The sequence below is a fragment of the Mustela putorius genome, unplaced genomic scaffold (assembly GCF_011764305.1).
Source record: "Mustela putorius furo isolate JIRA1106 unplaced genomic scaffold, ASM1176430v1.1 tig00003964_pilon_pilon_pilon, whole genome shotgun sequence".
Classification (NCBI taxonomy): Eukaryota; Metazoa; Chordata; class Mammalia; order Carnivora; family Mustelidae; genus Mustela; species Mustela putorius.
In genome coordinates, this window is record NW_025422108.1 from 694,732 (window position 1) to 708,318 (window position 13,587).

General features: G+C 39.7%; 1 protein-coding gene across 1 annotated transcript in view; it reads right to left on the reverse strand.

Annotated features, from left to right (window-relative positions):
• The window catches only part of LOC123389272, a 163,350-nt gene that overhangs the window by 71,800 nt on the left and 77,963 nt on the right, over positions 1-13,587 (reverse strand). Inside the window, exon 3 of the mRNA XM_045070402.1 lies at positions 9,402-9,458. Coding sequence (XP_044926337.1) covers positions 9,402-9,458 — 57 coding nt within the window. The remainder of the gene's footprint in view (positions 1-9,401; positions 9,459-13,587) is intronic.

Genomic DNA, 13,587 nt, shown 5'->3' on the forward strand with positions numbered 1-13,587 from the left:
CCTATACCATGACTGTCACTGGATAACCAAAGGTTTATGCTGTACATAAAAGCGAATCTGTGATTCAATTTTTCAAAATTCCAATTTAAATGTAATTCCTTTGAGTCATCTTCAGTAAGGCTATTTAATTCAAAAACAATTGTCTAATAAAGAATTACATGATCAGGATAAGTGTAAACACTTAGGCAAATAAACTCATATTTTGGGTTCAATTAGTCAATTACATTATCATTAGCAGAATGGTCAGATTAGACCAAATGGAACAAAATATAAAAGTCTAGGGAAAAAAATGTAAGTATATAAGTATTTGGGCAATTTACCATTTGAGAAGAAAAAAACAAAAACAAAAACAAAAAAACAAAAACACTTTAGGTTCCAAAACTTGTCAAATGTCAAATGGGTGAAATATTTAAATGTAGGAGAGGAATTCATAAAAATAACAGAAGAAAATTTAAATAAATATATAACAACCTCTAAAGTACAAATGTGTGTTTTGTTTTGTTTTCAAAAAAGAACACAAAATTAGAAACCATAAAAAGTTTTCATTATATTAAAATTTCACCCTGGCATATCAAAACAAGACTATAGAAAAAAGGCAGATGACAAACTGGAGAAACATTTTGTAAGATACATACTAGGACACCGAAACATTTCTACTTCAGCACCCAAGGCATGGTGTGCCAATTACCTGGATTCTAAATGTTGATACAGGGAGTTTGTGAAAACCAATTTTGCAGCCCTTAGCCACTCTTCTGCTTCAACAGGATCAAAGGGTTTAAGCTGGAGAGGCTAGAAGTTGGAGTTGAGAGAATCTCTTTGGAGAGCGTTATTGATGTGCTCTGGGTAACAGTCACGAGTGGGGTACCACTTGGTCCTTTTCTGAAGCCTCGAAACAGATCATCTAAGACTTCTCAAGGAACTTGGTGTGTACTTCCTGAAGTGTGCAGTGCGGGATGGACTTGCATCTGACGCAGCTCTGAATTTAAAGAAAACAATGCCCACAGGTGGGAGGCCGGCTGAAACAAGTGTGTGAGCAAACTAGAGAAATATGTTTGGGAAATCACAGCAGGTCAAGGTATACAATCTGGGGAACAGATGTGGAATCCACAGTATGAATATCAGTGGGGGGAGCAGGCTCATGGAGGCAATATCAGGGCATCTGCTTTGGGTCATTCAAACCAAACCTCCTATTGAAGACAACTGAAAAAAATCGAGGTAGAATTTATTTTTAAATTCATCTGGAACGTACTAAAAAGCTAAATGGTAAGAAAAAACCTAGCTGAATGCCTGGAAAAGCTGTAACCCAGTATAGTTAGTCTAGAACCTCCTTTTCCCTAGGGTATGTTCCTCTCTAACAAAGGCAGCAGAGAGACCAGACAGTGGTTTTCACAGGGCTCTTGGGGATAGAGGGAATCAAAAGAAAGAATCAGTCCCTGCAAGGCCAAGGACACAAGGCAACCACCCATGGGTTTGACCCAAACCCTAGGATTAAGAATGAATGAAGACTAAACTATTCCTGGGACCTGGACTGTCCTAGGAGGTCAAGAAAACCTCAAGCACTAAAACTGAAAAAAGCTGATAACCATGTTAATAGTGTCCCCAGGGGCCAAGCAGAATCAAATTCTGGAGGAATGTAAAACCATCTTAGGGCTCAAATTTTCCCACAAATAACTTTTCAAAAACAATGTTCCATATATAATCAAAGAAAACAAAGCACAAATAAGAAACAACAGAAAGGGACTCAGAGGGCTATAAATTACCAGACATGGGTTTTAAAACAAGTACAGTTAGTATATTTCAGAAAATAAAATCTTAGAATGAATCTGCAAACTTTAAAGAGTAGCAAGTTTAATGAAGAAAGAGAAATTCTAGAACTGAAAGATAAGAAGAAAAAAAAATCTAAGAACTTAACAAACAGGATAACACTCAATGATGTGCTTGAGTTTAATATTTAAATGAAGGATTAGTTTAATATTCCAAAATCAATCAATGCAATTCATCATGTTAACAGAATAAAGGAGAAAAAGTGTATCATTTTACTAAATTAAAAACATGTGATTGAATGTAATATCAATTCATGACAAAAACTCTCAGCAAACTAGGAGTAGAAAATATCCACAATCTGATAAATGTCATCTACTTAAAACCAATAACCAACATCAATCTCGAGGATGAAATATTAAACTGTTTCCTGCAAGACTGGGAAAAAAGGCAGGAATGACTAAGTCGCTCCATCATTTCTGCCCAACATCATCCTACAGGTCCTAGACACTATATGAAGACCAGAAGACAAAAGGCAAAAATAATGGAAAGGAAGATGTAGTAACTGTTTCTGTATTCAAGTAACATTATTATTTATATCTTCATAAGTCTAGAAACAAATATTAAATATAAGAATTGAGCTTAGCAAGCTAAAGGGACACAATGCTGAGATAGAGAGATAAGTAGATAGATATATAATTTTTAAAAGATTTTATTTATTTATTTGAGGGAATGAGAGCACAAGCAGGAGAGGGTTGAGGGGCAGAGGGAGAGGAGAAGCAGACCCCCTGCTGAGCAGGAAGCCCAAAGTCAGGATCTCCATGGGGTTCAATGCCAAGACCTCAAGATCATGACCTCAGAGCCAAAAGCAGATGATGCTTAACTAACTGAGCGACCCAGGTGCCCCACAATGTTGATATATAAAAACAATTGTAGGAGTGCCTGGCTGGCTCAGTAGGTTAAGCAATTGTCTTTGGCTCAGGTCATGATCCCAGGGTCCTGGGGTCGAGTCCTGCACTGGACTCTCTGGCTGAACAGAGAGCCTGCTCCTCCCTCTCCCTCTGCTTGCCGTTCTGCCTAACTGTGCTCTCTCTCTGTCAAATAAATAAATAAAATATTTAAAAATAAATAAGTAAATAAAAATAAAATCAATTGTATATTTTATACTAAGGGCAAACAAAGAAAAATAAAATTTACAAAAATAAGTTCATTTACAGTAACATCAAAAAGCAGAAAATACTTAAGAATAAACTTAATAAAGGATAAGCAAACCCCTACAATAAAATGTCTAAGACATAGCTAATATTATTTTTATAAGTGAAATAAATGGAGATAGAAACCATCTTTATGGATCAGAAAACAATATAGTATTAGTGTAAGGATAAACATAGATCAATGGGACAAAATAGAGATTATGAAAAAGACACACTTTATATAGTCAACTGAAGTTTTATAAAGATATCGAGGCTATTCAGTAGGGCAAGGATAACCTTGTCAACACGTGGTACTAGAGGAATCAGATAACCATATGGGAAAAGAAAAATCATCACTCAAATAGTAATTCAAAATGATAAACCTAAATCTAAAAGCTAAAAGGATAAAAATTCAAGAAGGAAACATAGAAAATGTTTGTGACCTAGTGATAGGCAACAATTTCTTCAATAGGATATGAAAAGCACATACTATAGAAAAAAATTGTTAAACTGGGCTTTATCAATATGAATGAAATTTGCTGCTTGAAAGAATCCATTAAGAAAAGGAAAAGTCACAGACTGGGAGAAGGTACTTGCAAATACATATATCTGATAAAGGCCTTATATCCCAAATATATAAAGACCTTTCACAAATTAATAAGGAAAAAAAGGCAAGTTATTTGAACAGACAGTTTACAAAAGAAAATATACAAATGGCCAATAAGCACATAAAAAAGAATATTGGTACCATTAGTCATCAGGGAAATGCAAATTCAATACACAAAGAGTGATCACCCTACACATCATAGTGATCAAAAATAAAACCGATGATACCGACTATTGGTGAGGTTGTACAACGACCCTAAGATTATACAATGATGGTGGGAACCTAAAATTGTTTTTAGGTTTTGGAAACCAGCATTTTGAAAAAAAAAAAAATCTTAACATTTAACATGTAGCATATGACCTAGCCCTTCCTTACTAGACATCTACCCAAGATAAACAAAAACACATGTCCACACAAAGGCTTATATATGAATGTTCATTGCAGAATTCTTTGTAATCTCCAAAAGCTCAAAATGTCCAAGTGAATAAACAAAATGTGCCATATTCATACTATGAAATACTACCCAACAATGAAAAAAAGAGTGGGCTACTGATATATGCAGTAATAGCAATGAATCTTGAAATCATTGTGCTGAGTTCAAGAAGCCAGACACAAACAGAATGCATATGTATGATTCTATTTATATAGAATGCTAATTAATACATTATAACAAAAAGTTGTCTGAGGCCAGGCACTCCTCCTCCTGAAGGTGGGATAGATTGGAAGGGTACACAAGGAAAATATAAAATGGAAATGTTCTATATCTTGACTGTGGTGTTAATTTCATAAGTGTAACCGTCTAAACTTATCAAATTGTATACTTTCAATGGGTAGAGTTTTATATCATGAATTGTACCTCAGTAACGTTAAGAAAAAAAAAAACTTGTAAAAGGAACATCACTTGGATCACTTAGATATACTTAGACTATTCACAAATTTCTGTTTGCATGGAAAATCATTCTTATAAACTCTGTACATGGCGAAGCAGTTACAATTTCACTTGACCATAAGCAGTATATTGTGAATCCTTGAACATTTAGCAGAACATTATCTAGCAGTGTTTCTAGATAGGATTCCTCATTATTTTTTCCATTCTTCCAGTGTGAAAGAATATATTCTAGACACAGATTAAGCAAGGCGCTTGAAGATTTTAGGTATGAATACAGTTTACTTTAAATGAACATGATTTTTTAAAAAATGAATTTAATCAGTGGGGTTTTTCTTCTTACTGTTAGATAGCTTGACTTCTATTAAATCATTGTTATTATCCAATTTGTTACAGGACTCCAAAGCATTCATTATCTATGGTTGAATTATTATAATCATTTAGAAAAAGCAGTCAGGGCATTTGTACTACATAATAAAGTCAGTGAAATGTTAAACTTATGGAGAAAACATTCTCATTTTGTTTCTAAAGTAAACTACTTGAAGAAATTAAAACTCTTCATCTTAAAAGAAATGCAAAATCTCAATGCTTAACATGGACTGTTAGTAATTAGAGAGTGGGGATTTTTTCTGGGAGGAAACAGCTCTCTGGGAGGAATTCGGGGCCACTTTTGAAAAATTAGCTTTCCTCCCAGAGCAGAATTTCTCAGAATCACCTGTGGGCTTGGGACACCTTAGATGGCTGGACCCACCCAGAAGGCCTGCGGTGGGGTTGGAGTATTTGCATTTCCAAGTCCCCAGGTTAGGGGGACCACACTTTGAGAACAAGGGTCATCCCAGAGGAAGAGGAGGGAAACTGGAATGGACAGATGATGAGTAAAACTTGGACACAAGTAAATGGGGGACGGAACAATATCCTCACCAGTTCAAGTTTTTCACTAATCACTACAATTGCGATTGGGGAGTGACTAGGGACATTTTGAGTCATGGGTGGCACCTGAGCTGTGCTGCACGGGACTGGTAGAGATGGGAGAAAAGGAGATGTTGGGTGAAGGAAGTATCAGGAACAAAGGATCAGGAATGGCCTCAGGATGTATAGAAAGTCCTCCAAGAACAGTGTGGGCTCTAATCAAATGGAAGGTAGGGAGAGATGCGACGGGAGGGTGGTGCCGGCTGGCGGGGTACGTTCTCTTCCACAGGCAAGCAAGGCACACTGCTTTTCAGGGTCAGAGGTCCTATGCTTGGCGTCATGCAACCAGATGTGATTTTATAGAGGCTTTTCCAGCACTGGCCCTTTGCGCATGCTCCTGGGTCCTTAATGACAAGATTACCCCCCCCACACACACCCTTTATTTCCCCACTCAAACCCTATTCTCACTTCAGAGACCAGCTCAAGCTCTATTTCACCCCATGTTCCTTCCTAAAGACAAAATTCCACATTGAATTATCCCACCCCTCCTCTACACTTAGCTAAACCTTACCGTTTTCTCCTGTTTCTAAGTATTCCTCATCTCTTCAGCCAATCAGAAAAATCCCTCAGGATAAGAACCAGGATCCCACAACACCTAGTATAAGACCAGCTGCATCATAAGAATTAAAAATAAAACAAAACAAAAAACACACACAAACCCCCCCAAAACCTCTCTGCTTGATTGGCAGGTTGCTAACATATTAAATCATCAACATTAATTGTTTTTTATTGCTTGTTTTCTCCGTGATGGCGGTACTCAAAAGATGGTTCCTAGACCAGAATCAACGTTGCTAGTCAGCGTCAACGACTGGGAATGTGTTAGAAAAGCACAGACTCAGCCCTGCCCAGAGCCAAGAGTTACTAACTGTGGGGGGAGGGTGGCCACCTGTATTTTAACAAGACCTTCAGGTGATTAGGAGGCACACTTGAGTTTGAGAACCATTGCTTTCTACAAGGCTTGAATCCCAAAGTAAGTCCAGCTGGCTTTTAAGGCTTGGAAACAGTACTGTGTATAATTTAAAATCTATTTTTTTTAAATTATAAAATTTCATCTTATAATTCTGTTTTATGCAATTAAATAAGATATATACTCTATCTAATATATATTATTAGATAATATATGATAAAATGCATAATTAGATTTTATACAATTCTATTTTAAATTATAAAGATAATTTAAATAGGAACAAAAGATAGTATGATGAGAAAGCAAGGATAGAACTTACCAGAGCCAGCCCTGTTCTTGCTCAGCAAAGCCAGTACCCCCTCACCCATCCTTTATGTGTGTTAGCAGTGAGCCACGGACGGAGCCCCCAGCCTGCTGTGTGCTGGGGTGCAGCCTCGCCCACCTGAAAGCCCTGGGTGGGGGAGATCTTATTTATTCCTGAATTCCTCCCCCCTCAACTTAGTGAATGCGAAGCTACAATGGTAATTAGACAGGCTGCCTTCACAATTTTCTGCAGAACAAAGTTCTCCAGAATGAATCATTCTCTCACCCCACTGACGAGCTACCCTGCTTGCTACCATCCTCCTTCTAAACCTATGTCCCAGTGTTGAAAGGCATGACACCTAAAACCCTAATCTTCAGATGACCTTTCCTTAACATTAGCCATAAAAATAATTAAGTGCTTTGCTTTTATTATTTGCTCTACTGAAGGGAAATTTAAATTTGAGGACTTCATATTCACACTTGGGATTGCAATGACAAATATATATTCAATGTGAAATGTAAGAAAGTCCTGTGAGAGGCTCCTAACTGATTTCTAACATTTTTCTCCAGCCACATCATTTACAGAATTCCATGGGAGAACAGGCAAATAGAACACAATTTTATTTTATTTTGTTTTGTTTTCATGTGGGTTTTTTTTTTTTGTTTTTGTGTTTGTTTTATAAGTAAATAAATAAATTAAAAAACAAAACTATTTTGTCAAGAAAGATTAAATCTGGGCGCCTGGGTGGCTCAGTGGGTTAAGCCGCTGCCTTCGGCTCAGGTCATGATCTCAGGGTCCTGGGATGGAGTCCCGCATCGGGCTCTCTGCTCAGCAGGGGAGCTGCTTCCTTCTCTCTCTCTCTGCCTGCCTCTCTGCCTACTTGTGATCTCTGTCTGTCAAATAAATAAATAAAATCTTTAAAAAAAAAAAAAAAAGAAAGATTAAATCTTATAAAAAGTACTACGTAAGCTCCTAGATCCCAGGCCCAAGAGCAAAAATATTCATAGGTTTTTTTTTTTTTTTTTTTTTTTCCCCTCCACAGAAATTATCCTGGAAAAAGAGGAATCAGGTGAAATCAAATGTTTTAGGCAGGAGGAAGCAAAGTTTCCCTTTAAAAGTTTTAAGGAAACTAAATAGTAAATATGTTAGGCTTGGAGGGTCTTAAGGTCTTTGTGGCATCTACTCACCCCCGCCATTGCAGCAAGAGAGCAGACATAGGCGATGTGTGAGCAAATGGGCATGAGTGTGTTCCCAAATAATTTTATTTACAAAACCAGGTGGCTAGAGTTTATGACTCCATGGTTTGGGGAATCCTAGAAATGTCCTGATGCCTAGCATGAAAGTACACCACAAGCACAACTGAGTAAGTTAACCAAAAAACCCAAGTGACCCAACTTGGGAAATTCCTTCTTCACAAATCCTCCCCATGTCTGTTAGCAGCTCATCCCCATTTTTGAAACAACAGAGCGAGACTGCGGAGAGCCGTTCTCAAGATATATCAAGTACTGTCTGTCTAGTGATGGAATGAAGCCGGGATAAGAGGGTTAGGGAAGCCACCACATTCTCCCTGCCCCTCAGACCAGAACCCTCAGTCACGGTGAATGCCCAAGCCTCCACCTCCAAACAGCTACCCTCCAATGGTAGAACAAAAGGAGGTATTTGGCTTCTTGAGGACATCCCAAGTCAGTTAAATCCATCCTAGATGACCTACCTGTAGATTTCATGTCACGTGAGAAAAAATAAAATGCTTTCTGAAAGTCTAAGCCACCATTACTACAGGTCTCTGTAACCAGTCACCAAATGGAATCCCTACCTGCTACAAAGTCTTTTTGCTCTCTTCTTGCTACTCAGTCTCTTCAGAATGTCCTTCTTCCCTCCACCTTCTATTAAATAACTATGTTTTAAAAAAATATCTGTCAATCATAAAAATGAACAGTAAGATATCCACTAATTCTAATGGGACAACAGGCATCTATCTACATACACAACACAAAAGAAAAACACCTGTTCGTTGATGAGCTTGCCTCTCATTTATGGGACACATCAGGTCTTTGAGGATTCAGGTTAATAACTCTCAGCTTTTCATTTTACTTATGACTGTGGATTTCGTAGCCCTCAATATTTTTATTCTGTGAATGCTGAATTTTTTATCTTGTGCTTAATGACGTCAACATTGTATATTAGGGGGGAAGAGACGCCTAACTAAGAGAATAGGAACACCTGGAAAAAGACTGGTTCTTGGCCAACGTTCCCACTTCACTAAATCCTTTGTTAAGACACGTAATTACTGGGGCACCTGGATGGCTCAGTCGTTAAGCATCTGCCTTCAGCTCAGGTCATGATCCTGGGGTCCTGGGATCGAGCCCCACATTGGGTTTCCTGCTCGGCGGGAAGCCTGCTTCTCCCTCTCCCACTCCTCCTGCTGTGTTCCCTCTCTTTCGGTGTTTCTCTCTGTCAAATAAATAAATACAATCTTAAAAAAAAAAAAAAGACACGTAATTACTAACTGCCCAAATTGAAAGGCATTTTCACTCAAATTGCCACAACTGTGCTACAGCAATGATCGTTGGGAAAAGCCTGAAACCCTCACCTGCCTTTAGGCAAAACCATTATTCAAGCCTCATCAGCCTCTCCCATCCACCATGGCCTACTCCCATCTAGTCACCAAATAACATTCCTACTAGAGCAAGATTTGTCCCATTTGGGGCTTTTTCGAACTTAAGTAAAAATGAGACTAGCATGTTGATTATTCGTGCGGTGCGTGGGCTGGCTACCTTGTTTTCCGTCTCCGCATCTCGAAGCAGTCTTACAAAAGACTTTTTCAACAGATCCTAGAAGAGGAAAAGAAATTTAGCACATGAGACCCATGGGAGGAAACCAGTGACATAGCCCCCTAGTCAATGAACAGGGTCCCCTAACGCCCCAAGGAGTCTGTAAGTCATCACGCTCAACTCACAGAGAGGAAAGCCCAGCCTGGGAAGTTGTGATGCTTCTGTGGGTTTTGAACTTTCCGTCACCAGGAAAAACAGTGGGCTAACAAAGTCTCCAGGAATGACGAAGGCCTTTCCCTGGACAGAAGGCACCTTAGTCTGATCATAGTTTCCTGTTACAGAATGATGAACAGGCAGGCACCAACCACAAACCCCTGCAGAAACAGCCCCTTTCCCGTCACAGCTTCCCCTTTATTACTTCTTGACAGGCCAAGACTAAAAGACTATCAGGTGAGGAAAGCAGCACGGTCATCGGTTGGATTCACTCATTTCATCTGAACAATTTTCAGCCATTATTTTTTCTAAATTTTTAAAAAGATTTTTATTTATTTATTTGAGAGAGAAATCACAAGTAGGCAGAGCAGCAGGCAGAGAGAGAGGAGGAAGCAGGCTCCCCGCCTAGCAGAGAGCCCGATTCTGGGCTCGATCCCAGGATCCTGGGATCACAACCTGAGCCAAAGGCAGAGACTTAACCCACTGAGTCACCCAGGCGCCCCTAGCCATCATTTTTTTAGCACTTGGAATCTATGGAAAAGAACCCCGTGACAGGTGAGGGCTTCAGACCCTTACACACTATCCACTGGAGCTTCCATTTGGAAGCCCACAATATTGAGAAGACTTAAACTTGATCATTCTTCCTCTTTGGTGAATTACGGACTTCAAAGTATCAAACCTTTATCCGCCTCATACACCCTCCCTCATTCCTATCCAAAGAAATGCTTTCTTTGGCAATGACATGGATTGAAACATTATCCAGAGATGGTAACATTAGGGAAAGTTGGATCAACGGTATATGAGAAGTCTGTACTTTGCAACTTTTCTGGAAATATAAAATTACTCCAAAACAAAAAGGGATTCAAAGAGGAATGCGTTAGGGGGTAGTTGGGTGGCCCAGTTAGTTGAGTGTCTGACTCTTCATCTCAGCTCAGGTCTTGATCTTGGGGTCCTGAGTTCAAGTCCTGCCCTGGGCTCCATGCTGAGTATGGAGCCTACTTAAAATAAATAAAAAATAAAATAAAATAAAAGGGACTGGGTTAGATAAGGACAACAGTGGTAAACACAGTTGACTACATCCAGAACAAGTAAAACCGGTTGTTCCAGGTTAACGGAAGTAATGAAGAGTGCAATTTTATCACCGCAAAAGAGTAAATAGTGACATCATGCCAAAATGTAAGCTGTTTCATTCCTTTTTTTTTTTTTAAGATTTTATTTATTTGTTAGAGAGAGAGAACACGAGTAGGGGCAGAGGCAGAGGGAGAAGCAGGTTCCCCACTGATCAAGAAGCCCAATGTGGGGCCGGAGCCTGATGTGGGGCTTGATCCCAGGACCTGGGATCATGACCTGAGCCAAAGGAAGATGCTTAACCAACTGAGCCACCCAGGCCTCCCTCAGTACTATTTCTTATGTAAATGTCTTTACTTTTGAGAACCCAAGAAACTGCATTGGATAATGTGCCCAGGATCCTAGCAAGAGACGGTTTATAATATCCAGCAGTTAAATGGACACATCCACCCCTATGCAAGGCCTTTTTGAGGTGCAGAGTATAGAATATGGAATGGGTTTGCTGTGCGGAGATGTGGGATTCTTTGCTGCTGGGACCCAAATGCAAGCAGAAGTAGTGGACAACACTGCAAAGTGAGATAAAAAGGAAATGCCAAAACCCATGTGCGTGCCCATCAAATGGGGCTCCCACCTCCCTGGGGGAAGCCCCCACGTGTCTTAACCAGGACCACACTTCATAGCCAGACCAACAGGAGGGCAATACAGAAACCCAGTCTGGTGCTATAAGCTGAGAGAGAATGGAGAGTGGGTTTATTACCTTGTCCACAGTATAAATACCTACAGGTATATAAGATCAGAGAAAATTCAAGTACTGTGTACACTCACCCTGGAATATCTTCCCTTCACCCTCACTATGATGAATGGACTTCTTCACACAAAATTTGTATGCCAATAATTCTAAGCATTTCGATGAGCCCTAGAGAGAAAAATCCATTCTTGAGGTAGGCAGAATGCAAACACCCTGCATTACTTTGCTTGAATGAAACCACATCTAACGCAGTGCTTGGTACATCGTAAGTATCCGATAAATGCTAATTTCCTCCCTCTAACTGGTCTCAGACATATGGAATTATATATTAAAATCAAAATTGATATTTGTTTATGGTAGTGCATGTGATAAATGAGACAAGAAGAATCCTACATGTCTAAAATCAAAAATAAAGATAGAGAATGTAAATTAGGCAGGAGGTGGCGGAAGAGCATCCTGGGGGTCAAAGGGAGAGCGCATGTGTATAAACAGGTGAAACAATTATACTGAAGTCTGATGACATCAAAGGCATTTTATATTGGCCTCTTCAGTCACGTCTCCAAGCCTCAAGCAAGATCAACTTACAAGGTTCTATGCTGCATGAGCTTGGGTGGCAGCAGACAGAAGTGCTTACTAACTCCTCATCGCTTTTTAGAATAGTTTTAGATGTACAGAAAAGTCACAAAGGCAATAAAATAAAAAAAGGAACTCTCTAGTTCCTACACCCCCCCTTTGTTTTGCCTGTTAATGTCTTACATTACCATAAAATATTTGGCACTAGTAAGAAACCAACACTGGTAAATTAGTATTAAATTAATTCCATACTTGATTCAGAGTTTAATAGTTTCTCCATTAAGGCCCTTTTTCTGTCGCAGGATCCCATCCAAGACACCACAGTACGTTCAGTCATCAGATCTCCTTAGGCTCCTCTCCCCTGCGAAGGATCGAGGGATTCTCAGACTTCCCTTGTTCATGACCTTGACAGTTTTAAGGACGACTGGTCAAGTATTTTGTAGAATGTTCATTGATTTGCGTTTATCTGATGTTTTCCTCACAGTTCACCTGAGTTCTGGCCTTTAGAGAAGAAGACTATAGAGTTGCAGGGCTCTTTTTTTTTTTTAAGATTTATTTATTTATTTGAGGTGGGGGACGGGCAGAGGGAGAGCATCTTCAAGCAGATTCCTGCTAAGCACGGAGCCTAGTTCTGGGCTTGATCTCATGATTCATGAAATCATGCCTGAGCTGAAATTAAGAGTCAGATGCTTAACCGACTGAGCCACCCAGGCGCCCCAGGGAAGTGCCCTTCTTAAACACCGTGGACTACTGGCTATCACTTATAATGCTGATGACTTATTGACTTATCACTGATAATGCTGATCTTGACCACCTGGTCAAGGTCGAGCTTGCCAGTTCCGCTACTGTAAGATTACTTCCCCGCCTTCCATACTCTGAAGTCATTAAGTATAGCCCAATCTTGAATTGGGGGAGGGGAGCTCAAGCTCCACCTGCATATTATATAAACTATTAATATCTAAATTATTTGAAATTCTTCTGTAAAGAAGATGTAATCTCTTCTCTACCACTGATTTATTTATTTATTCATTTCTATCAGCATGGACTCATGGATATTTTATACTTTCAATTCTAACGCCAGGTTATTGATTTTCATGCTCAAATTGTTCTGGCTTTGGTCAGCTCTAGTGGGATGGCTCCTGCATTCCTTTAATGTGTCCACCCTTTTGTTTCTTGAACAATTCCTTACCCCCTGGTGCTGCAGGATGTTCCTGACCCCCCTTCCCTTCTGTGCCCCAGCCCTACAAACAGTCATCTCTCCATGGAGACTGGCTTCCTTTGATCAGAGAACGGTGTCAGACGAAAAGAGCCATGCACTGGGTTCCCCATTGGTTGGGTGCTCAGAGATCACACTCCAACTGTCTGTGACAGGCCTGGCCTCCCCTGGAGGCTTATTCTGGAGCATGGACTTGGTCCACCAGCATCTCCTTACTGAATTATGGTTGTCCCATGTCTGGGACCTCACACTTCTGTGTGGTGGGACTTCAGTTTGAGGAATTTTTCTGCCCTGGACATGAGTAAGAGCCAAGGTGTATGGGCTCACCTGGACCCTGAACCATTCATTCTACCACTCAGAGGCAGAATGAA